Raw genomic sequence first — 26,484 nt, forward strand, 5'->3', positions numbered from 1 at the left:
GAATCTCTGCCTCGTCTGTCGCTTGCATTGAGGGCTGGGCCGGGTGGTCAGGTGGGCTCCATGCGGTTGGTTTTCAGGGCCAAGCCCCGGGCTCACTGACCAGCTCCGGAAAGTGGTGAGGACCAGCCTCCCACCTTGATGTAGAACCTCGGAGAAGGCGTCCCCGGGGAGGTGACAGCTGAGCAGAGCAGCAGTTGTGCTGGCACAGGGGGACAGCACGTGCAAAGGCCTGGAGGCCAAGAGGACATGCCTGGCGAGGTTCTGACAGGCGTCGTGCTCGCTCAGCATTTAGGGCCTTGTAAACTCCAGGAGGAGCTTGGACTTGATTCTCTGGGTCCCGGAGGGCTGGGCGGCCAGCTGGGGTTGGGGAGAGGCATGACCCAAGCTGTACCTCCTTGTGCCCCCACCCCAACTGGCCACCAGCTTACTCCTTGGGTACTACTGTAGCTCCCAGCCACTCTCTCTGACACCAGTCCACCCTGGATTTGTCGCTGTCACCCCCTTTTATCCCCCTCACCCGACCCCAGCAGACACCTGGTCCTGAGGCTCCTGCCTCTCTCCCCTTTGCTGTTGCAGCGGTTGCAGCCCCGGCCCCTGCCTGCCGGCTGCGTGCCCCTCAGCGGGGTTACATGTGCCTTCCATGTCCACCCTCCGTCCAGCCCCAGAGTGGGGTGGGCTCCGCGGCTGGCCTGCAGTGTGTGTTAGGTGGTGTCCATGGGTGACTGTGGGGTGGCTGTGTCCCCCTGTGGGCAGGCTTCTTGCCCCAGCCTGGAGAGCTGTTTTCTTCAGGAAGGTTGTGAATATAGAGACTTGTTAATGAACACACCAGGATCCTTCAGGACAAAGAGGCCTGGCTGAGACACGGTCCATGCCCAGAGGAGCCCTGGGACCAGGGAGGGTGGCCAGGCTGCACTGCCTGGGAATTCTGCTGGGTGGTGAAATTCAACCTGCACCAGCGTGGGCTGGAGGCCGTGATGTCCTGCCAGGAGCAGAGGGCTAAAGGTCTGCTGATGAAGAGTGACCAGCCCGAGCCAGGCGTGGCAGTATGCACCTGTAGTCTCAGCTACTTGGGAGGCTGAGGTGGGAGGACTGCTTCAGCCCAGGAGTTTGAGGCTGTGGTGAGCTATGATGGTGCTACCGCACTTCAGCCTGGGTGACAGAGGCCCTGTCTTGAGAAAAAAAAAAAAAGACTAGCCTGGCTGGGGGGCACCCCCTGCCCACCCCATCCCCAGCGTCCCTTAGGGGAGCATGCCTGGAGGTGCAAGGGTCCAGGGTGCTGGGCTACACAAGAGAGGATGGGGAAGGGGCCTGGACCTGCCACCCTCTTTCAGGGTGACCTTGGACAAGACTCTGTCCTGGACCTTAGTTTTCCCATTAAGGTTTTTCCTTTCAAGAGGTTTTGAACCATCTTCACGCACCCTACCCGCCCCATAAGGATGTGACTCCCTTCCTTGGGAAGTGTGGGGTGGGAGGGAGGGGAGGATGGAGGGGTGCTCAGCCTCCTGACTGAGCCTAGACTCCAGGCAGGAATGAGGGCTCTATTTCCCTCCTGCAGTGTGTCCTGGGCCAGTTAAATAGCCTCTCTGAGCCTTTGTACTTTGGGCAGTGGATACTAACATCTTTCTAAACCCCAACCTAGGGCTGTCAGGGGCCTCTGTCCTCTAGTCTAGAAGATTCCATGTTCTCAGATCAGGGAGATCATGGGGATGAGGGGCAGATTCCCTTCCTTTGGAGGAAATGAAAGTGGAGTGGCCCAGGGTGGCACAGTGGTTCCTGGGGGCTGGGGCTGGGGCGACGCTGGGGAGCCTGCAGGGCCCCGACGCTGCGGTAGCTTCTGCCTAGAAATCCTGGGCACCTAGTGGGGGACCTTGGTGTGCAGATTTCCTCACATCTCCCCAGCCCCGCCTGTTCTCTGGTGTCAGCACCCCCGGGCCCGAGGCCCAGAGTGGGGCCCCTCCACTTCCCTTCTAGATCTACAGTTGCCCCTTGGACAACAGCTCCGTTGAGCCCCCTAGACCAGGAGTTGGTCCAGGGGGGAGGGAGCTGCTTGCCCCTGGAGTTCCCTGCCTGGCCAGGCAGGCCCTAGGAGGGCACCCCACAGGGCCCACTGTCAGATGATCGGGAAGAGACACCGGGGCTGGTCCTGAAGTGCAAGGCTGGGGCTCTGGAAGAATTGTGGGCACCACAGCAGGAGGGCATCCTGGGCTGTTGGCCCCTGATGTCATCGGTTTGAGTGGGTGGGATGGAGCAGGGCGCAGGGGGATCGGAGGAATCGCAGGCCCTGTGTGGCCAGAGGTCAGGCCAGTGTCCCACAGCCCTACGGCAGCAGAGCAATGCCGGGTTCCTGGCACAGCTTCCACTGTGTGTCTGTGACGCCTGGCTCGGCACCCCCGCCCCGCACTGGTGGGAGCAGAGGGCCTAGAGGAAGGCGCAGGGCAGATAAGCAGAGCCTTGGGTTATCTGGTGGCTGCTGCTGGCTGGAGGGAGGAAGGGAGGTAGGGTGGGACCCTGCGTCAGGCTTATCAGTCCCCTCCGCCCTGTGGCCCCAGGAAGGGCAGTGAGGACCATGGTGCGGCCCCAGTCATCGTTACCGCCCTGGCCATGAGCTTGCGGGACACAGGGCAGACCCAGTGCAGGTGTCCCTTGGCAGACAGCAACTCAACTCTCAGCTGTTGGCAGGTGGCCTTAACAGCTTCCCAAAGGCAACCACTCTACCCAGAACGTTAAGAACAAGACTCATTTTTCTCTGGGGTGAAGCACGTTGGTTCATTTGTTCAGTTCATTAATTCTACCAGTTAGTTTCTAAAGAAAACCTGGCTGTGGCCAGTTCTGCCCCTTCCCCCACGTCCACCCGGGTGCCCAGTGTTCCCAGGGGCCCTGAGCCCCAACCCCCGTTAGGAGTTCAGGGCCAGAATCTCTACCCCTGTTAGAGAGGACAGTGAAGGCCGAGCCACACTTGGGCCCACCAAGAACCAGCCCTGAGAAACTGTACTCACCTCCCAAGGTCTCGTGCTGAAACCTGAAAGGGGCCTGCCAGGAGAGTCTGTGCTGTCGGGTGACCTGGGCAAGGTGGCCATGAGGGCGGGGGACCGAGGCCTGCCCGCTCCTTTGGCTGGGTGACATGATCCTGACGAGTGCTTCTGCCTGGGCTGGCGGTGCCCGCTTCGAATACCACCTTCACCCGGATTTCCTTCTTCCCGATTTCTTCGACAACTTTAAACCACTGTGTTAAGAGTGAACTGAGTTACCTCAAACCTTGTTCAGAGCAGGCGGCTTCCTGGAAGTCAGGAAGGCGGGAGAGCTCAGCTGCAGACCACTCCACACCTGAGCTCGTTTCGAGGGACGTCGCTGGCACTGGAACCCTGCCCCTCTGCAGAGCTGGTTCTGCCCCGACACTTTAAAGCTGAGGTATAACTTACACAACAGAATACACAGGCTTTAAGTGTGTACTCTGATGACTTAACGACAAATGTCTACACATGCGTAACCGCCACCCCAATCAAGATAGGGACAGATTTCTATTTGAAAAGAATCTCCTTGTTTGTAAGATTCATGCTCACTGTAGAACACTTGGATTGTGCAGAGAAGTCCCGGGCAGGGTGTGGTGGGGCCCTGCCGTGGAACATTGACTGTCCTGTGACCCCTCCTCATGTGGCTTCTTGAGGCAGGGCCATAAACACTCATGAACAAAGGGGCCGACTAACTTCTCTATCCACATACAACCACTGCTACTAGCATTTTGGTGTATTTTTCTTCCGTTTTTTTTCTATGCACATATATAAGTTTTTTCTATGTATACTTTTACATATGAAATTGGATCATTTACAGTTTAGTATTTTTAAACTTACTGTAATATAAGCATTTCCGCACATTGTAAACCACTTCTGTAAATATGATTTTTAACAAGTCTTTGGTGTTTGGTTTGTGATATTTGACTCAACTAGTGTTGATAACATAAAAAGACTTAATGTTAGTAGCTGGACGTGGTGGCGCGTGCCTGTAGTCCCAGCTCCTCCAGAAGCTGAGGTAGGAGGATCGCTTGAGCCCAAGAGTTATAGGCTGTAGTACACTATTATCGTGCCTGTGAATGGCCACTGCACTCGACTGGGCAACACAGCAAGACCCTGTCTCAAAAAAAAAAAAAAAAGACGACCCTCGTGTGCTCTCTTGCCTTGCCACTGTCTGCCATGGGATGGTGCAGCAAGAAGGCCCTTGTCAGGTGTGGGCCCCTCAACCTTGGACTTCCCAGTTTCCAGAACTGTAAGAAATAAATTTCTTTTCTTTATATAAAAAAAAAGAAAAAAGTTAACGTTAGAGACACCTGAATTTTTAAAATGTAAATTTTATTTTTGGAATATATACATTTACATGGCTCAAAATTCAAAAGACACAAAAAGGCATATACTACAGGTAACCACTGTGACCAGCTTCTTGTGACAAGTAGAGAACTTGTTTCTTTCTGCCCCTCCTGGAATTATGAAAAATTTCAAACCTACCAAAAGTTGTTTTTTTTTTGAGACAGAGTCTTGCTCTGTTGCCCGGGCTAGAGTGCCGTGGCGTCAGCTCACAGCAACCTCAAACTCCTGGGCTCAAGCGATCCTCCTGCCTCAGCCTCCCGAGTAGCTGGGACTACAGGCATGCACCCATGCCCGGCTGATTTTTTTCTATATATTTTTAGTTGTGCAGCTAATTTTTCTATTTTTAGTAGAGATAGGTCTTACTCTTGCTCAGTCTGGTCTCGAACTCCTGAGCTTGAGTGATCCTCTCACCTCGGCCTCCCAGAGTGCTAGGATTACAGGCGTGAGCCACCGCGCCCGGCCCCCACCAAAAGTTTGAAGAGTACATGAATACCCTTCGATATCCGCATTGTCTCCCTTTTCTCTTTTTTCATATACGTGATTTCCTACAAAACCATCTTACGACGACATGCCCAAGCTCTGCGGCGACAGTGAGACCCTGCACCCGCTCCCCCAGCTTTGTGACAGCTGCATACTGTTTCAGCATCACTGCTCCCAAATGCCAGGCTGATGTCAGGGTTTGCTGATGATAAACAAGGCTGTGCTGTGTGTTCTCCCCTGACGTAGGGTGTGTCCCTGAGGACGGCTCTGCAGAAGTGGAGCTTGTGGACGGACCGGCCCCCAGCCCGCTCCTCGCGTACCTCTGCCCCGGTGCCGGGGCCCGTGGTCTCTTTGCTGTTACGAAGTGCGCTTTCATCTCTGTTGTCCATATGCGACTCTTAAGTGTTTCTCTTACTGGTTTGTACAAGTGTTTAAGGTAAATATGCAACATCAATTCACGTTAGCTGCAATTTTGCTTTTTGATTTTATGTGAGGTTTTCCATTTACAGTATTTTTACATTTTGAAGAAGTCAAAGGTATACCCTATTTTCCTCTGTGGCTTTTCCCATCACCGTTGAGTTTAGAAAACCTTTGCCATCCAGAAATCAGGTACGGTTCCCCGCTAGTTTTAAGATTCCTTGATCCATTTAATGCCGTCTGGCCCACAGTGGTTGTGAAATCACTCTCCCTCCCACGCGGGTGAGGCCTCCTCATTACCGTAACTCCCTGCGGACTCTGCTGGGCTGCCTGGCGCCACTGGCCTTTCAGTGGTCTTGGCCCATGTCATACTCGATACACTGGCCCTGCTGGGGCTCCTGTGGGCTGTCACTCTTAGCAGTTCTCACCTGTTTCTTTTCCCTGGACCGGCAGGGCACAATGAGGTGGCATCAAGCAGCACAGGTTGCGGTTCCACAGAACTGGGTTCCAATCCCAGTGCTTCCTGTGTGACTTTGAGCAAGTTGCTTAACCTTTCTGAGTCTCTTTGGGGCTCACAATATTTACCTGGCAGGGTTCCAGTGAGCAGGAGGTGAAGCCACGAGCGCCTCTGGCACAGCCCAGGGCCATTCTCAGGCATTAATGTTACCTTGTGAATTACTCCCTGCCTCCCCCAACAAAAGAAATTCCAGTGGGGCTTTTGACCAAAAGCGAGTTAAACCTGCAAATTCCTTTAGAAAAGCATGTCTTTGTACAACATATTTAGTCTTCCATCCAGGAATGTGAGACATACTTTCCTTTATTCAAGTTTTCTTTCGTGTGTTCTGTAAACCTTCGCCATTTGTTTTTTTTTGAGACAGAGTCTCACTCCGTCACCCAGGCTAGAGAGTGCAGTGGCATGATCGTAGCTCACTGCAACCTCCAATTCTCCAATTCCTGGGCTCCAGCAATCCTCCTGCCTCAGCCTCCCAAGTAGCTGGGACTACAGGCATATGCCACCATGCCCAGCTAATTTTTCTATTTTTAGTAGAGACGGGGTCTCACTCTTGCTCAGGCTGGTCTCGAACTCCTGAGCTCAAGCGATCCACCCGCCTTGGCCTCCCAGAGTGCTGGGATCACAGGCGTGAGCCACCGTGCCTGGCCAAGCCTCACCATTCCTGACATAGTCTGATGTTTCTTGTTAAGGTCATTTCCCGGTGTGTGGCGCGTCCTGCTGCTGTTCTGGACATGATCTTTTCTGCGTGCGAGCTTCCAGTAGGGCACTTCTCGTACATTTGTTGGCTGGAGACACAGAACCAGGAGCCTGGACCCCTCCTAAAGCCTGCCCACAGCTGTGAGGAGAGAGCCCAGCCTCAGCTCAGGTGTCCTCCACAGGCGTTACTGAGGGGTGTAGCCAGCTCTGCCGTGGCCATTCCCCCGTAACAGCCACCTGAGCAAACTGGTGCGATCTCGGCAGTGACCTGCCAGGAGCTCAGGTGTGCTGATGCGCTCTTGGCAGTGGCTGGGTTGGCAGATTCTCCCAGCACAGCCCTCGTGTCTGCTGAGGGCACGTTCTCATGGCTCAAGCATCAGCCCTGACCAGGTTTGAAAAAAGTCTAGTTTATTGCACTGTTTCAAAGCACAACTAAAAATTAAAACCAGAAAGAAAATTGTACAAAGCGCTGAAGCTACAAGTAGTGTGAGAGTATCAACTAGCCGTGGGTTTAATTGCACTGAAGTCCCATGGTGGAGGAGAGCGTTGCCATTCGTGAGGAGCCGGGCAAGGCACGACAGACACGGGAGACAGCAGCCCAGCCTGGGGCAGCCTCTGCTGTCACCAAACTTTTAAAAAAGGGCTCTATAAAAGTGAAGTGTGAAGTAAGATCTGGGATTTCAGCATCTTGTCCTCATTTAGACCTGGAACACCTCCATCTTGGTGGCTGGCTGGGTCCTGTCAGAGAACGTGTTCTATTGCTCTCCACCTGGCCGGAGGGGTCCCTGCCACTCTCGCTTTGTAAAACACAGGCATCAAGTAACTGGGCCTGGGCCAGGGGCAGACTAAGAAAAGCAGCCAGCCTGGAGCCCTGCCGGGAAGCTGCGTCAGGAGGGAAGAGCGGTGGGCTTGGGTGGCCTCGTCCAGAAGCCCAGATGCCAGTGGGCAGAGTGGGTGCTGCCCGGGACCCCAAGGACCGAGGCTGATGGGCCACCGCCACCGTCCACCACAGGCCCTGGTTTCACCCTGCTGGGAGTGTCACCCCAAACGTCCGCTGAAGGTCCAGGCTGCCTCCCGGAGCCAGCTGGCAGGTCCCGTGACCACCCTGCAAGGGACAGGCTGGGCACACCCACCCCTCTGAAGCTGCAGGCAAGGGCGGTTCAGGCTCAGGATGAATCACGGGAAGGGGCAAAAGGCCTTCCACTGTTTTCAGAAAATACATTTCTCTTCTAAATTTGTAAGATTTGATTTCAAATGAGGTATCTTATGCAGGTTTGTAATACAACAAACAAAAAAGGCAATCATTAGTAGATTCATCCTCTGAGGATGTGTCTGGTTTTATGATATCTGCCAGCAGCATTAAATGTCACCACCAAGACATTTCTACGGTAGCTACCGTGGCTAAGCTCCCCACGTCTGCCCAGCGCCCTGCTGTGCCGTCTCCGCATCCACTGGCCTTTATTGTTTTGGCTGAAGCGTGTTCTCCAGGAGGCGAGCAGCTTGCCCTATGCGTGGGTGGCGAGGGTGTGGCGTAGTGTGGCAAGTGTGTGCCTGTGTGTGTTCTCCATCCTGGCACAGCCAGTGCCCCACCTCAAACCTGGCCCTGGTTTCCCATCTGCAGTGTCTGGTGTGGGATGTGCCCTGGAACCTGCATCTTGGGGGGGCCCCGTGACAGAGACAAAGCGACCACTGAGCACATCGGGGGCTAGAGGGTGCTGACTTTCACTCCGTTTAGCCCTGGGGCCATGAATGTGGAAACAGTCCCTGGACCGACCCCTCAGGTGTGTCCCCCACTCCTGGCTCTGGCTCATCCTGCCCATGGGAGGCTTCTGGAGTCACCTCCCGCCAAGGGAACCTGGAGTTGTTTGTTGGAGAGAACAGGACTGCAGCACATGGGTAACGGCAGTGCATGCAACCGGGCAGCGGCTGCTGTCCCCCAACCCCCGCAGACAACCCTGGCAAGAGTTCAAAGGTGCTGCTGCAGCAACAGGTCCAGTCGTTGGCGGAGGCTGTGCCTTTTGGAAGGAGACAGAAACAAACGTGGATGAAAGCAAGTACTTGGTGTCCAACCTGGCCAGAGGTGTCTGGACAAGGGCCGATGTGGCATGTCCACCAGGGAGTGTCTCAGAAACTCACAGGGTCCACTACTGGAGCCCGGCTGCCTCCTGCCCCTGGGGCTCCTTCAGATGACCTCCCATTCGTCCTCCAGGTCCTCGGGGTGGGGGGTGGTGGCCTGGCTGCTCTTCGGGGCCACGTGCAAGTGGCTGAACGTCTTTGTCAGCCGCTGGAGGAGGTAGCCGGGGGGGCCCACTGCCCACAGCTCGTCTGATGCAGTCACTGCAGGACAACAGCCAATCACACACCTGTCAGTCCCGCAGTCCAGGGGGAAGGGCACAGATGGAGTCGGGAGGCTAAGTCTGGGTCTGGGCTTGGCCACAGTCTAACTGTGGGGCCCTGGACAAAGCCACTCCCCCGGTCTGTGTTCCATTCCCTCAGCTTTAAACCAGGTGTCACAGTACCCTGTCCTTGTCTCAGGAGACTCCGGCAGAGCCCGGTGTCTGGGTCCCGTCCCTCAAGGGGGACCTTGGGATAGGCTCCTACAGGGAGGGTGTCGGCCTCCATGCTCACTTTGGGAGCAGCCTCTTCGAGAGGCCCTGAGGACCCCAGGGGAACCGTAGCCTCTAGCCCACCGAGCCCTGGCACCTGCCTGTGAAGCACGACACGTTTCCAGGAATTTTCTTCCAGTAGTCCCCAGCAGGGTTTTTGTCTGTGATGCCATACCGCCGCGCGAGATCGCCGTTTGGACAGCGGGCCCACACGGTTCTGGTGCTCAGCGCCAGCTGGCAGGCCTGCAACCCTGTGGGCAGACAGGGCAGCCTCCTCAGCACCCGCCGCGGACAGGCTGGACCACCACTTCCCAAGAGCCCGCTCCCTCCTGACACTGCACTCACCCACAGAGCGTCCCTGTGGTGACACAGTGCCCTGCACTGGGCTGCACTTAAGAGCAGGAGCGAGGGAAAGGATACCTGGGCGGCAGGCCCAGCAAAGCCGCCAAGACCAAAGGTCTGGGCAGTGTGAAAACCGTTGTCCCACAAAAGCACAAAGTTGGATGGCTGGGGTTCACCCAGCCAGGTGAAAATCAGATATTTCTCAACGTGCAAAGACATTTCTAAGTCGGCTACCAGGGCTGAGCCCACCGACGTGCGGGTATTAGGTGTCTGTCATCTGTCTCGGTAGAAGCCAAATAACGGGCACGGAAGCTGTGGCCGCTGGGTGGAAGCAGGTGCTGCGCAGCAGCGGGGCTGGGAGTGGGGGAAGAGAGCGCAGTGGCACCCGGGACGGTGGCCACGGCTGATGAACACGCCGGCTGACAGCCCCGCCAACAGTCCCGCGTGCGAGCGGATGGTGGTTCCTACCTGGCACGTGCTCCCAGTCGGTCCCCACAGGCATCTCCTCGGTGATCCCAGCCCGAACGTGCACGTTCCACCGGCTGTCGAGCGCCCACAGCATCTGGTCGTTGGGGCTGGAATGGACACTGACCAAGGTGACCCCGGCGGGCTGGAAGCAGGAAGGGACTTTGCTCAGGGAAGGAGGGGGTGGCGATGACAGAAGGACGGGAGGCTTGGGGAACCGAGGTGAGCCGGGGGCAGCACACGCCTGACGTGGGCCGGGAGGGGCGGCCGGGAAGGGGGGTGGGTGTGGCCCTGCCCTCGGTTGCGCAGGGAAGAAGGAGCGCGTCGGATCGTCCTCAGAACGCCGCAGAAACCAGGCTGAGGGCGGCCCCGCAGACAACCAGCCCAAACTCCAGCAGAGACACGGAGAGGCCAAGCAGGGGTGGGAACCTGCGGCCTTCTGATTTCAAGATTGTTTTTTTTTAAGCACCAAAGGAGGCAAGAAAAGCTTCATCTTTCTCTGCTGCACCCCGTTACATAAAAGGGTTTGTTCTGTAAAATTTAGATTCAGTAAAGGGCCACGTGTCCAGATGAAAGGAGAAGGGAGAAACGCAGGACGGGGGTGGGCACAGTGCTGGCCAGCCTGGCCTGGTCCTCAGGCAGCCTGTGTCCACACTCAGCGTCTCCTGGTCTCCTGTCCATTTGTCACAGGACAGGAGTAGGTCCCTTCAGTGTCCTGTTTGCTGTCTCCTGACCAGCTCCAGTGTCTCAGGGCTGTCCACCCCTCGCCAGAGGTGCCTCCGTGCCGGCGAGGGCAGAGCTGCCTCGAGGGTCTGGTCTCTGGTCACTGGCGGTGACGGTGAGTGACCTGAGCCCGGAGGGTCAGGCTGTCCCCCACTGCCTGACGCTGCCTGCTTTTCTGGACCTCACAGTTGTCCCTGACGCCTCCGTGGCCTGAGGCCCTGCTCTCCTGTCAGCCTTCCTGATCCAAGTGGGACACCAGTGGACCCTGGTCAGCTACCTCTTGGGGCTGCCATGAATACGGTCACCCTGTGCACCTTCCGCCACACTCCATCCACACAGGGCTCCGGTCACAATGCTGGTGTCACACACCTGCCACTCTCAGGGCCCTTGGGCTGAGGGGGTCCCTGCCCCTGGTGGGCTGCCTGCACTCCTCGCCCAGCAACGCCCTGGGCAGGGACTTCCTACCCAGAGGCCAGATGAGCAAACAGATGAAGCCCCCTCCCGGGGGGGCACCAAGTCCCTGAACCTCAGTGCCAGGGCCAGTCAATCCAATCAATCAGGACACAGAGGATGAACAGAGACAGCAGCGAGGATGGCAGCCTGTCTCCACCCGTTATCGCCCTGGGAACCTCCAAGCTGGCATCTGCCTTGTCTGCCTCTCTGCCCTCTAAGGAACGTCCAGTCCTCCCAAGGCCACTGCTGGGCTCAGCAGGCCAAACCGACACACTTCCAGGGTCATGTCCAAACACCAACCCCTAGATGCACTGTCGAGTTCAAACGGAGCAGCACCTACATCCACTCTACCTCGAGGATGGGGAAGCCAGGGCAGCCACCAGGCCACAAGCTGCAGAGCAGCCCAGGAGGGCGGGGTAGGCCAGGTGAGGACCACGCAGACAGCACCTGGCCTGTCCCCAATTCCTGGCTCTGCGGGGAGGGAGCTGCTGGCTATACTAGAATCAGATGTGCTGGTGCATTTTTATTTGCTGTGTTCCCCTCTGAGCAGCAGATATCTTGCTTAGCTTTTTTTTTTTTTTTTTTGAGACAGAGTCTCACTCTCTTGCCTGGGCTAGAGTGCCGTGGCATCAGCCTAGTTCACAGCAACCTCCAACTCCTGGGCTCAAGCGATCCTCCTGCCTCAGCCTCCCAAGTAGCTGGACTACAGGCACGCGCCACCATGCCTGGCTAATTTTTTCTATTTTTAGTTGTTTGGCCAATTTCTTTCTATTTTTAGTAGAGACAGGGTCTTGCTCTTGTTCAGGCTGGTCTCAAACTCCTGAGCTCAAGTGATCCTCCCGCCTTGGCCTCCCAGAGTGCTAGGATTACAGGTGTGAGCCACCGCACCCAGCTCCTGCTTAGCTTTGTTTAATTTACACTTAGTGGCCATGGAACCCCTTTTCTACATACTACATCCATTTCCTTTCCATGGACTTGGGGTTCAGTGGCACAGATGCTGGAAAGGGCTACCCTAGGCCAGGTCCCCGACTCTACGGAGGATGAAGGGCTGGTGGAAGGGCCCTGCGATTGTTCTGCACAGCAGGGGCCAAGCAGAGAGGACAGGGATGCCAGCACCCCAGCATGGTGGTGTTGAGAGGGGCTGCCCCAGGCTCCCCACATCGCCACACAAACCCTGAGCGCTGACTACATGCTTGGCACCACCTCTTATGTGAAAAGAAAAAACCACTGAGTCCTCTGGGGCTGTGGTGTCCACCTGTGAGAGACACAGTCAGAACCCACAGGCTCTCTGAACCGAGAAGCATCGAAAACCTTCAAGGAAGAACAGCAAACACTAAAAGCATCCTCTGCTGTCACATGACTGCTGTGGTAGATTATAGATGCTGTGAATTTTTCGGCCCCACTGAGGACAAGGCCCACAGCCTGTTCTCTGGAGTCTGAACTGTGACTTCTTAGGCCAACGGAGCATGGCGATGCAGTGGCGGGGCCTGCTGTCCCTCTCAGAGCCCGGACAGGCTGGGAGGAGCTCCCTCCGTCTCTCCCCACTCAGTGAAGCTGCGTGGAGGGAAAGGGAAAGGGAGAGGGAGAGGGAGAGGGAGAGGAAGGCCCAGGCCTCGCCTGGCGGGTCCCCCGGCCCAGGCCCCCGACGTGGTGTAGAGACAGCCGTGTCCGCTGGACTCTGCCTGCCATCCTGACCCCAGGTCATGAGGTAGAGCAATAACGAACTGTTGTCTGAAGCCACTAGCTTTCGGAGTAGTGTGTTACCGACAGCAGGAACTGGAAAGACGGAGAAGGTGGATTTGATTGGGGGGGGAGCAGGGAAGATAGCAGTGGAGCCACTATAGCGGAGAGCGTGAGATGGAAGCTGGGAAGGTCGTGAGGAGGCAGAGGACGGCCACCCCATGGCCAGGCCCAGGCCCCTGCACCCCTTCTCTCTTCTCTCAACATCACCTCGGAAATGTCTCTGAAACGTGAAACTTCCCAGGCTCCACCGGTCTCCCTCCAGCCTCTGTCCCTGCCATGAGCCTCCACCCCTCATCAGCCTTAGCCAGGACCTATTGGACCCCACCCCTTGCTGCTAGAAGCCTCTAGAATAGAATACAGTGGGAATTCCCGGCAGGGCTCATCCTCACTTGAGGCCCCCATCTCCTTGGCCAGTCACTCGTCCTGGCACACACGCCCCCTCGTGCCTTGCTCACCTGGCAAGCACCTACCCGCCTCATGAGCCCACTCAAGTTGCCTGCCCAGTCCACAGGGGGCTCCCTGCAGGCGGAAGCCACGTCTGCTCACTCGCGGGCTCAGGGTGCAGAGGAAGCGCCTGGAGATGAGCCACGGCCACCTGCTTCCCTCTGAAGCACCCCGAGTCCCCAGCTCCTCACTTGCTCTTGGCCAATAAAAAGAAAAACGTTTTATTTAAGGATAACATACATTAAAAACGTACACAAATCCTAAGTGTGCAGACTGACAGATCTCCAAATTCTAGCGCACCTGTGTAACCAGCACCAGATCGAGCAGCAAAGGGGCCACAGCCCGAGACCCTGCCCATGAGCCCAGCCCTGGCCACACTCCTGACACCAGAGCCTGGCCTGTCTGGGTCTGACCTGTCCACGGACAGAGGCTTCACTCTGAAAGAACATGGGCACCCCGCTCAGGCCCTCCCCCGGGATGTCTGGCCGCAGACAGGCTGGGGACAGCCTCAGGTAGAGGGAGGGGCCCAGGCCAGGTCTCAGAGGCAGGAGCATGGGAATGGTCTGAATAAAAGCACAGAGGGACTCCAGTTAACGTTGACGATAAGAGGAAAAGCAAGGCGTTCCTATGGACACGTCTTACCACATCATCTCGCGGCATGCCTTAACCCAGCATTTCTTAGACTGGGTTCCAGGGAGCAGCAAGCAAGCCATCCTCCCCGCAGGCGGGGCTCACGCAGCTCAAACTCTCGTATCAGCTGTCTCCTGGACACCTCTGTTTGGAGCCATGAAATCAAATTTGTTCAACAAACACTGAGCACCTTCAATAGGCCCTGTGCTAGGTCTCAGGGAAACCTCAACTGCAAACTAGCACTTGTCCCTGCCCTCGCGGAGCTGGGAGGGTGGGGCTTGGCCAGACAAACCAATGTCATATCGTGTACCAGGGAGAGAAAGGCTGGAAGAACACCCTGACCCTGACCTTGAGTACAGGAGAGAGTGGTCCTGCTGACACCGAGGGAAGAACTTGCCAGGCAGGCCCAGCACAGGCACAGGCTGAGGCTGGCACAGGGGTGCAGCATGGAAGGGTGAGGCCAGAGGAGCCACGGGGCCTGAGGGTGGGCCGCAGGCTGAGGGAGGAGGTGTGATTTCATTCTGAGTGAGGTGGGAAGCCACCAGAAGGCTTTGAAAAGAGGAGAGACGTGAACTAGCGTGTGTGGCCGTAGGACCAGCCCCTGTGGGGGCTGTGAGGACAGGCTGCGGGGAGGGTGGGTGCCATACTGCAGGGAGTGGTGAGGTCCTAAGAGGGGCCCATGGGACCCTGGCAGGGGGACGCTCTGTGTGAGTGGGACCCTTTCAGAGCGGGCACCAAGCCACTGTGGGGCACGTGGCACACTCTGGCTGCTAATAAACCAGGGAAAGTGAAGACTGGGATTGCCTCAGCTGAAGTAAACCGATGTTCTTTTCAGGAGACACAAAACAAATGCTTGGAAAGTTGGCAGACTGGGGGCTACCTTGCTGGCTGCCCTTGGGGCTGGGTGGGTCACAGGCCAGTCCTAGCCTGCCTGGCAGCCCCGCCCGCCCAGGCTCAGGTGCACCCGGAGCGTCCTGAGGTGACGCCTGCTTCGGCGTCGGGACCAGGCCTGGGCCGGACCCCTGCGAGGGATGGTTTTCTGTTAGGTCAGAAACAATGAAAATCCCTGGACCTCAAAGCAAATGGCTTCTTCATCTTCCTCTGGAGAACACACGTTTCTCACAGGTCTCAGTGGAGTTCCCAGTGGGAAACAGCCCAGGACCTTGGGAGCAGGGAATTCTGTCCTGTGTGTTTACTTAAAATAAGCAACAACAGGTTCTGCTCGTGGTTAACAGGCGGCCATGCTATGCTGTTCATGTCGCCATGACGTGATTCATTAGCAGCCTCAGCGTACCTCTGCTGTATTTAACGAACTTGGATTTTTTTGGTAACTGTCACCTTTGAATTTGCTTTTTTGTTCTGACTACTGTTTATTTTTCCAGATGCACCAATATAAGTGTCTCCACCAAAATAGTCAGAGTATATTGTTCTTGGGTCCTTCTCTGAAGGCACAGAGAACTTCCTCCTGGGCCTGGTGCCCTCTGGTTATCAGCTGTGTGCAAGAGTAGTTCCCTGTCTTCCAGTCTGGACCAGAAAGTCTGGGGCTAAAAACCCTCGTTTAACCAGACAAAACCCAGACACAGCCAGGGGCTTTCAGACAGAGTGGCCATCACTCAAGGCCACATGGGGTATGATTTCCTCTACATGAAATGTCCAGAAGAGGAAAATCCACAGGGAGAGAAAGCAGATGAGTGGTGGCCAGGGGCCGGGAGGGGAGAATGGGAAGTAGAGCGTTTCTTTTTGGGATGATAAAAATATGGAAATAGATAATGAAGATGGTTGCACAACATTGTGAATGTATAATACCAAGTGTCACTAGTGGCAAATTTTAGGTTATGTGTATTTTGTCACAATTTCAAAATAAGCAGACAAGCCTTGGTGGTTGTGACAGTGCTGGTTTTGTGGTGACCATTGTGGGAAACTGGGTAAAGGGTGCTCTGGATCTCTATTATATCTATGGATCTACAATTATCTCAATAAAAATCTCAATTACAAAAAGAAATCTGGCTTATTCATACTCAAAACTTCAAAAAAAGGAAAAAAGAAATAAAAGATGCAATTTATAAAATGGAGTAAATAGGGAATGTAAGATTTAAAAATAGGCCGGCGTGGTGGCTCACGCCTGTAATTCCAGCACTCTGGGAGGCTGAGGCGAGAGGATCACTTGAGCTCAGGAGTTGGAGGCTGCAGTGAGCTATGAGATGACGCCACTGCACTCCAGCCTGAGTGACAGAGCAAGACTCTGTCTCCAAAAAAAAAAGATTTAAAAATAATTTGGAAATGCTAAAAAATTATGTAAAGTCTTGGTGGGCTGAGAGAGAGAGAGAAGAGGAGGGACAGAGGGAGGGGAACGTTTGTCTGCTGTGTGCACATGGGAGTGAGCCGGCAGACAGGCAGGTGTTTTTTGTTTTTGTTGTCACTCTGTTGCCCCAGCTAGAGTGCAATGGGGTCATCATAGCTCATTGCAACCTCCAACTCCTGTGCTCAAGCGATCCTCCTGCCTCAGCTTCCCCAGTAGCTCGGACTACAGGCATGAGCCACCACACCTGGCTATGTGTTTATTTTTAAGTGTCCTTTAAAGGTGGGTTACAAGATGGGTGATGAGGGAGCCACGCCCCTTTCTGGGAGAGCCCAGCGATTTCAGGGTCTTACACCTTCATTTGCAGGCAGCCCAGCTGCTGGAGGGCTGGCTCCAGAGCGCTGAAAGCAGCTGACAGGAGGCCCCTCCACCAGACGGCCCAGCCAGATCGCTGTCCAGAGACCGCACAGCGTGAGCACCACGCACGCTCTCAGAGCTTCCAGTCGGCCTTCTTGTGCCTCGCTCTTACAACCAGGGGTCCCTAACATCTAAAGAAAGCCTCTGCCATGGAGAAGACAAGAGAGATTGACAGAAAACAGGCAACTTGGGGGACATGGAAACCACACAGGAAGAAGAAAATTCAAAAATATTCTCACGTAGACCTGGGAAGACTTGACAGCCATAAAACAACAACCAGAACTTTCAGAAATTAAAGATGTGATCATGGAAATAATCTGATAGAAGGACTGGGGGAAATAAAGTTAGAAATGTCTTCCAGAAAGTAGGATAAAAGCACAAAGAGATAGAAACAGGAGAGAAAAGGGAGAAGCAGAGGCCAGTTCAGGAAGTCTACAACAGAAAGTAAGGATCCCAGCAAGAGCAGGCGGAAGACTGGAGGGGCGGAGGCAGAAGGGGGTCACTGGCAGAGTAACAGGACATCTCCCAGAACAAAGGTGTGTGCTCCCAGCAGAAAGGATGGGAGCAGGCCCTCACCAAGGCAAACCGCTATACATCTGTTCCTAGAACACGGGGAATAAAGAGATCTTACAAACTTCCCGAGAGGAAAAAATAGGTCAAATATCCAGGATAAGGCGTCAGAATGGCCTGAGGCTTCTCAACAGCAGTACTGGACGCGGGGAGACAGAAGACCTCCAGACTTCTAAAGGAAAATGATTTCCAACCTAGAATGCTATAGGCGGCCAAGGTCAAGGGTGAACACGGATTAAAGACTTTCAGACACGTAATATCTCCAAAAGTTCACCCACCACAGCCCTTCCTCAGGAGCCCCCTGGAGGATAAACTCCACCAAAACAAACACAGAAAGGGGAAGACCCAGCATCCATGAAAGACAGGCTCCCACAGGAGGCGCTGACCCCAGGACGACAGCGGGGCCCCAGGCAGAGAGGGCCACCAGGCCAACCTGGCGCTGCCCAGCAGGGTCCAGGAGAGATCCTTGCAAGACATGGAGAGGGCGTCTGCCGTGTCCAAACACAGGGAGAGGTGACTGAGACAAAGTTTGGGGTTGAACATGTAAAACTGCACCTAGAAAACTAGATGAACAAACGAGATGGTCATCAAGACCAGGGAAAACAGAGAGTCACACAGACAAAAAAATGCAAGTGTGGCTGATCTCCTGTCCCAGCTGTGCAGAGCCCCCTGCCGATCGCACGGCCGTGCGGGGCACGCTGCAGCTGTGGGATGGGGTGATGCAAAAGCTCTGTGCCCTTCTCTTCCAGGCAAGAGGCAACCCAAAACATCTAGGGCTGGGAGGATCGAAGACAGCTCCTAAAGCAGTTATTCAGAGATATGTTGCTAAAAGAATTCAAAGTAGTTCTCTAGAGAGGGCAAGTGGGTGGGGGACACTTGTTTATGATAGCACATCTTATAGAGCAAGCTGACAGGTCAACCTACAGATTTCCACGTATGGCTGATTAAAAATAAAAACCAACCAAGATGCCTGGGCCCCAGCCCAGACCTGCTGAGTTCATATCTCCAGGACTTTGTTACTGTCAAGAAGTTCCTCAGATGGTCCTAATGTAGATCTGACCCTTTACTTTACTGACAGGGAAATAAAGAGCCAGTGAGTTTAGGCAACCAAGGTCACTGGGTCTCATATGCAAAAAAGGAAGTGTCAGTCCAAGTTTTGCTACCTGTGGGAACAGTCCTGGTTGGCAGGGATGGCCACATGCCACCTCTCCACTGCTGTGTCCAAGGCACCTACATCCAGACCAGCCGGGAAGGAAGTCTTTTGTGGCGTCATGGACACAAGCAATGCTGGCTCGGCGAGGTGTGACCGGGGTGACCAACAGCTAAGAGGCACATGTACAAGCAACTGGTCCAGTTATTAAGGGGGGACTGATGAGATCACAGACCCAGGCCTGGATCCCAGTACGGATCGGCTTCCCCTGCCCAAAAACATTTCCCGTCAGCTTCCCCATGTCCACTCCATCCCAGCCGCACCGCCGACGCTGCAAACCTTTCTCACCCGGATCCTACGGAGCCCTGCTGAAGAGCCGTCAATGACACCCGCTGCCTGTGGAACTGGCCAGACTCTTCAGGCCAAGAGTCAAGATCCTCCAAAGGTGACCCAAAGGACATCCGAATCTTCTCTTTCTCAAAACACCCCTTCTGCATCCTGTGCTCCCTGAGGTTTACCACTAGGATTTATTTTTTTATTTTTTTATTTTTTTGAGACTGAGTCTCACTCTTTTTGCCCGGGCTAGAGTGAGTGCCGTGGCGTCAGCCTAGCTCACAGCAACCTCAAACTCCTGGGCTCAAGCGATCCTTCTGCCTCAGCCTCCCTAGTAGCTGGGACTACAGGCATGCGCCACCATGCCCGGCTAATTTTTTGTTTTTTTGTATATATTTTTGGTTGGCCGATTAATTTCTTTCTAATTTTAGTAGAGGCGGGGTCTCGCTCTTGCTCAGGCTGGTCTCGAACTCCTGAGCTCAAACAATCCACCCACCTCGGCCTCTCAGAGAGCTAGGATTACAGGCGTGAGCCACCGTGCCCGGCCCACCACTAGGATTTATTTAGAAGCTCATGTCTCCCAGTGCTCAGGAGGGTCCCCAACAACGACTGTCCTGTCCAAAGCACGAGGGAATTGCACTTTTCCTACTGAGAAACACTGGGCCAAATCTACTTACTTGCTGGTCACTGAACATGCCCACTGGGTCTGGCAGAAACCAGAGCCGGGCCCCTTGGCATCTGTGTTTGTTTCACGGTTGCTTCCATAACCTCCTGCCCCCTCTTCTGCTTATTTATCTTAACTCCAGAGATAGCTTCCCTCATTTCTGTTCCCTCGGCAACACCCAACACAATGTAGGGAACCCTACTTACTGTGTTCATTTAAATTTTTTCTACAGCTTGATAAATATTAAAAACAGCTCTACAGAGGCATAACTGACATACACTAAATTGCAGGCACTTAAAGTGCACAATGCAGTGAGTTCTGACGCAGGCATCTGCTCGTGAGGCCATCGCCACAGTGCCCCTTGAAATCCCCATCCCCCGTCCCCAAGCAACCACTGATATGAGTTGGCATTTTCTAAAATTTAATATAAATGGTAGAGTATGTATTCTTTCTTTATCTGGCTTCTTGACTCAGCATCATTATGTCAACAAATCTGGACAATTTTCAGTAGTATTTCTTCAATTTTTTTTTCTGCCATTCTCTTTTCCTTCAGGACTTTGATTTATTTCATTTATGTGAGGCCACTCGAGGTGGTCCATGCTCGCTGATACTCTGGATGCTTTTCAGTCTTTCTTCTCTCTGTGCTTCCATGGGGATGGGTGTCATGTGGCTGTGTCTTCAAGCTCACTCATCTTTTCTTCTGCAATGTCTACTCTGCCATCCATCTCATCCAGTGTATTTTTCAGCTCAGACTTTGTAATTTTTATCCCTAGAAATTTCAGTTGTTTATATCCTCCATTTTTCTGCTTAACATGCTCGATCTTTCCCCTAGCTTCCTGAACACATAACATAACAACTATTTTAATGTCATGTCTGAATTTTACCATCTGTGTCATTTTCGGGTCAGCGTCTATTGCTAGATTTTTTCCCCCTTCAATATAGGTCATATTTTCTTGCTGCTTTTCTTGCCTGGTAAATTTTGATTGGATGCCAGACCATGTGAATTTTACCTTGTTGGTGCTGGATATTTTTGTAATTTATAAATATTCTTATGCTCTGTTCTGAGATGCTATTACTTAGAAGCAGTTTGAACCTTCAGAGTCTTGCTTTTAAGCTCTGGCAGGCAGGGCCAGAGCTGCATTTCGTACAGGGCTAATTTTGCTCCCTAACTGAGGCAAGATGCTGCTGAGTACGTGGAGCGTTTTTGGGTAGACGTGAGCTGCCCAACAGAAGGCCTCCCAGCTAGTCACAGGGAACTGTGTCACAGGCTCTTTGCTCAAACACAGTCTAACAAGGCCACCTGGCCTGGCTTCAATCTCCTCAGTGATCCTGTACCAGTGACGAGATGGCAATGTCATGCCTTAGCCCAGGCCTCCAGATATAGTCCCCTCGTGGACCCTGGGGCAAGGGTGCCTTCTGGTCAGTGTCCATGCCTCATGCTCCCTCTGCTTGGAATGTCCTCTGTCCTGCCTGCCTGCCACCCTCCTACTCACCTTTCAAGTTCCTGCACCAGTACCACCTCTTGTGAGAGCCTCCTGACCACCTCAAGACCCTGGCAGCACTTCCCTCCCCCGGCCAGCTCCCGCAGCACTCTGGCCACAGTTCTAGAAACATAGGGGCCAGAATTTTTGCTTCAAGAGCCAGTGGTTTGTGTGTGTGTGCCTACAGTAGTCTGTGAGTGTCCCCTGGATGGGACTATTCTTGCACCGCTGCCCTCTGCACCGTGGGCCTTAAGGACGAGGGGCTGAGGAGTCCTGCCAAGACCACTGACGACACTGAGACCAGGGACTTGCTTTCTCTGAGTTGTGCTTTCCTCGCCTGCAGATGCGGTGGCTTGGTTATACCTCTCCCAAAGTCTCCTTCTAGCTCTAAAATTCTTTGTATGGGGTGGAAGAAGGGGGAGGATGACCTATAGGGGTTCAGATTTATATGGGCTGGGAAGGTCAGAAAGGTGCCCTGGAGCAGAAAGGTGGCACACTGACCCACACAAGACGGGTCCTTCGTAAAATATACATATTTTCCTCCCTGGTTATAAAAAAAACTCCTGCCCACTATGGGAAAATATGGAAAACAGAGACAAGTTTTATAACAACTCATAATCCCTTGACTAAAAATCATAATTTTTGTTATAGTTTCTTCTAAGTTTTTAGTGGGATTTGTTTTGTTTTATAAAACTGAAACCGCACCACAGACAGCATTTCAGAGTACACTCTGAGCACACTAATAACAGACACCCCTCACTGGGTGCATCCGAAGACTCGGGCAGGGCTCCGGGTGTTGCGAACACATTGCTTCCTCCTGGCGGCAGCTGGGAGACCACGCCCTTCTTCCCACGAGGAGGCCAAGCACGGGAAGGCACAGTACAGGGTTTGCTAAGCGGCAAAGGCCGGCTCCAAAGCCACTAATCCACTCGAACGGCTCTCCTTATCAATATTCTCCAAACATGATTTTAAATGGCCTTTCAGAGTACACTCTCAATTATTTATAATATCTGTAATTGTAGTAATTTGCGAAGTGGACTCTTGACCACGAGGGCGGGTGCCAACTCTGCTCTTCACCGCACATGCATTCGCTGCACGACTATGACAGAATCACCTTTCACTATTATAAACAATACAACACTAAATAGCTTTGGGGACATTTCTGGTTATCTCCCAAGATTGACTCTTAGTAGGTTGTTCAGAGTTATGAACTACTTATCCCACAATAAGTTTATTATAAGACAATCAGAAAATGGAGGTCAATGAAAAGGAAAAAAAAAAAACAAAACCCAGTTGTAAAGCACCATGCAATATAACCACTTTAACATTTGCTGTATATATATATACAGACTTTTTCAACATGTGTATAGTATTTTTTACACCAAACTAGAATCACATAAAACATGCTGTTTGTAACTTAGGCTTCTACTTAACATACTGTGAACATCTCTCCGTGGGAATAAAACTCTCCTGTGAAGTAATGCGTAAGAGTTGTGGAGTATTTCACCGCATGAAAGTGTCATAATTCAATCCACCTCTTTACAGCAAACCTTTGGTAACAGACCCATCAGGACCAGCAGACTTCCTAGACACTAACCATGTAGTGTCTTTTTTCTTTCTCTTATTAAAAAGTGGGACTCTAGGTGGACACCTTTTTCGGCCTCCACCCATCTGTACCTAGATGCTCAAAATAAATAGGATTTTGCTATATAAAAAATTAAAATTTAATAAAAAAAAAAAAAAAAAAAGAAAAACGTGGGACTCTCAAATGGCACTTCTGTCTACTGCTGAGGCACATGGAGCTCTGTGCTCCCCGTCCCAGAAGACAGGTAGTCCCACTGCTGCAAGGAGGACATGTTGTGTCAGGGAAACTCCTTTGAGAAACGTGTCCAGAAACGAGGCTGACTCGCTATTTAGTGTTTTTCATCCGGAAATGGAGACAGATTTAATCCATGGTGTCCCAAATGAGGGAAGACAGATGTCATTTAAGCATCCCCACGGCCCAGCATGTTTATTTCAAAAGGCACTAGGAGGTGTGGGAATACCCCAAAACTCTTAGAAGCAGGTGCTCAATTGTACCTGCAGAGCTTGGTTTTGGGCTGTGGGTGCCCCCTCCCCCTGGCTGTCTGTGTCTTGTGGTGTGAGTGGGATCCCAGTTGGGTGGGAACACAGACATCTGAAGTAACCCCACCTTCACCAGAAGGGTGGATGGAGGAAGAGGAGCATCGAGCCCTGCTCAGCACTGTCTGGAGTAAAGAGAATCAGACTCCTTTACCTGGTTTCTGTCTTGATGATTCAATGAAAGGCCTAGCTCAGGTTGTGGTGGGGTCTTCTCCAACATGAGTGCTTCTCAAATGAAAGTTTCCTATTTTCAGGTGTGAACTTTTCTAAAGATCTTGATGTGTAAAGTTCCATCACGCTACATCCCTGCCTGCAGCTCCATGAGGACTGTTGTATGGCATTCTCATGAGCAGTATCTATTCTATCATCCTTTTTGTTGTTGTTGTTGAGACAGGGTCTTCCTCTGTCACCCAGGCTGGAGTGCAGTGGCATCATCATAGCTCACTGCAACCTCAAGCTCCTGGGCTCAAGTGATTCTCCTGCCTCAGCCTCCTGAGTAGCTGGGACTATAGGCATGTGTCACCACACCTGGCTAATTTATTTCTTATTTTGTAGAGACAGGAGTCTCACTATATTGCTTAGGCTGGTCTTGAATTCCTGGCCTCAAGCAATTCCCCCGCCTTGGCCTTCCAACGTGCTGGATTACAAGGCATGAACCACTGTGCCTGGCCACATGGTCTTATTGTTTTCTTTTTTCTTCTTCATATAGCTAAAAACACCTAAAGCAGCTGAATTTAAAATAATTTTTAAAAGGTTAGTTTGGCTATTTGCTAATTATATTAGTCTTGGTTTTCCGAGTTTCTTTTTCAGGCAAAGCCTATAATTCAGGCAGAGTAAATGATCCCTGGAGAACCGAGGGTGCCAGTCCACATGGGATGAGATGGCTGGAAGCAAGGCCCTCCCACCACATGAGGCAGGAGCACAGGGGCGAGGACAGAGCGGGCTCTGCTCCGGAGAGCGTATGCGGTGCAAGGCAGGATCGCCTGGAAGAAGAGGTAGGCCAGACTGGGGTGCGGGCAGCAGGGCTCTCGCCGCCTTTATTCAAGTAAACGGGCCCACAGCACCTGAACCATCTCGTCATCGACTGGGCTAGCTTCAGAGGTACCTCTAAGGTGGACGGAAACTCTCTAGCTGAAACAGCAAACGTCAAACTCTTTAAGATGCTAAAGACAACTACAAATATTTTTAACAAATCCTTCCAAATGTTAGTAAGTTTGAAAACTGAGTCATTTGTTTTGAATAAATTGTTAAAATGTCACCCCAAAACTACTACAGAAAGGAGGTTTTATCAGAGGAGAGCACAAGAAACAAAAACAAATAAGAATCTTTTGCTAATTTTAGAAGATTTCTGTTGCTTCACTTCATGTGCCCTTAGCATCCATTCCCTGTTTCCATTTCTGTCTCAACTACAAATGCATCCTATACGCAAAGAAGCTGAAGTTGAAGAATAAATGAAGTAGAAAGATGTCATATGTAAATCCCACTTACTTTCTAATACTTGGATTCAGCTAAAACTTCCTGACTTTCCAAATTAATAAATTCTCATCTCTCGGCTCACTACTGATCTTTTTCTTGGACCCTCTGCAATTTAAAGATTTGCGTAGGCTTCATCCTAAAATATCATGTGTAACGTCACCAACCCCTGACACGTCGCCACAGCACAGTGCTCCACTGTGGGTCCTGGCCCAGGCCTTGGGCCTCAGAGCCACAGAGGGGGCCAAGTTGGGATGTCACACACCTGGGTCTGTATCCCAGCTCCCTGACCTGCCAGCTGTGAGGCTTCAGGCAACTTTCTTAACCTCTGAGCTGGGGTTTTCTCATCTGTCAAATGGGGACAGGAATAGCCACTTTTTGGGTTATTGTGAGGATTAGAGGGAAAGATGTGCTTTAAGCATTTAGCCTGGCACAAAGTGAGTGTCCCAAAGCAGAGCCTGTCATCACTTTTTTCTTTTCTTTTTCTTTTTTTTAATAAATAGAGACGAGGTCTTGCTCTTGCTTAGGCTGGTCTTGAACTCCTGGCCTCAAGCAATCCTCCTGCCTCGGCCTCCCAGAGTGTCAGGATTACAGGTGTGAACCACTGCCCCCGGCCCTGTCATCACTTCTGATCTCAGCAAACTAAATAGTCCCAGCAGCCTGGGGAGAAGCGTGCCCTCCTCAGACCACAAGGAGCGCAGAGGGGTGGTGCCTGGTGGTTGGGAGGCTTGGGTCCCCGTCTGGGCTCGGTCCAACGGTAGCCTGACGCTGGACAAGCTGCTCAACTGTTCTGAGTAGGGCAGGGAGAACTCTCCCTTTCTACTTCATGAGATAAAAGAAGGGTTAAGGAAAGGGCAGTGTTGGGAAAAGCACCGTGCAAAGGCCTGTGCACATGTAAAGCTTAATTTTTTTTCCCACAGGAACCAATCTGGAAAATATTTTGTATCTACAGAATCCATGGCAAAGTGAATTTCTTCTGTAGCACACTAAAAGCTAACTGAATGAGAAAATGTGCCTCTATTCAGCGGAACTACTGGAAATAGTTAAATGTTTAACAGCCCATTGAGCAATCACTACTTTATTCAGAGCACAGCTTTGAGGTCTTTTCATGTGAATTTGTTCTATTTTGGCCATTTTTCTGGGCAAAGCTGTTGATCACCACAGTCAATAGAGCACTCTAAGTAAAGCTTTCTTCCTCCATTCTAGCTTTGCTTCCTAGAGGTTATTCCAGAATCCATATGGAGACAGGAACAGGAATTGTGGTTTCACGCAGTGCTCCCTGTAACCCCACTGCCAGGTGCCCGTGTGGCCCTGTGGTTGCAGGGGTGCAGCAAGCAGAGCCACTGCCAGCCCTGGCCACTCGCTGCCAGCCCCTCTCCCGCATCCTGGCCTGAGGCTCACTGGCGAAGGATGAGGCTAGGCACGTGTGCTCAACGCCTCGACAACGCCCTTCGCCACAGAGCTCCTGCAAACCTTGCTTTCCACTCAGCGTCCCCTCACTGACCCCGGCCCGGCTCCATGTGGGGACCCTACAAACTTCACAGCCCCGTGCCACCACAGGTATTCTAGAGGCACATGATAATTGTGACAAACACTGTTTGCAGCTATCAGAGGCCTATCACTATTAAGCAAAGCACTGTGCATGAGAGTGTGTGGAAGAAATAATAGAGATTAGAGTGAAAATGAACTAAAGAAAAACAATAGAGGAAAATCAACAAAACCAAAAGGAGGTGTTTTGAAAAGATCAACAAAATTAACAAACATTTAGTTACACTGGTTAAGTCAAAAAGAGAGCTTTGGGAGGCCGAGGCAGGAGGATTGCTTGAGGCCAGGAGTTTGAGACCAGCCTGAGCAACATAGCAACCTGGTCTCTACAGGGGGAAAAAAAAAAAAAAAGAGAGAGAAAATTCAAATTATTAAAATTAGAAATGAAAGAGAGGACATTACAACCAACCCTATGGAAATAAAAAGGACTATAAGAGAATACTATCAACCACTGGATGCCAAGAAATAGATGGTAAGATAGAAAAAATGAACAAATTTCTAGAAAGATATAAGTTACACAAATTGAATCAAGAAGAAATAGAAAATTCTCAACAGACCTA

The 26,484-nt window shown here is 52.4% G+C and overlaps 1 protein-coding gene across 1 annotated transcript in view; it reads right to left on the reverse strand.

The window, feature by feature from the left end:
- Positions 1 to 6,998: 6,998 nt before the first annotated feature.
- The window catches only part of TECPR2 (tectonin beta-propeller repeat containing 2), a 96,483-nt gene continuing 76,997 nt past the window's right edge, over positions 6,999 to 26,484 (reverse strand). The window contains exons 17-19 of the mRNA XM_012647108.1: positions 9,882 to 10,023; positions 9,173 to 9,322; positions 6,999 to 8,802 (exon numbers count right to left, since the gene is read on the reverse strand). Coding sequence (XP_012502562.1) covers positions 8,648 to 8,802; positions 9,173 to 9,322; positions 9,882 to 10,023 — 447 coding nt within the window. The 3' untranslated portion in view covers positions 6,999 to 8,647. The remainder of the gene's footprint in view (positions 8,803 to 9,172; positions 9,323 to 9,881; positions 10,024 to 26,484) is intronic.

This window comes from Propithecus coquereli, unplaced genomic scaffold (genome assembly GCF_000956105.1).
Source record: "Propithecus coquereli isolate 6110/MARCELLA unplaced genomic scaffold, Pcoq_1.0 Scaffold256, whole genome shotgun sequence".
Taxonomy (NCBI): domain Eukaryota; kingdom Metazoa; phylum Chordata; class Mammalia; order Primates; family Indriidae; genus Propithecus; species Propithecus coquereli.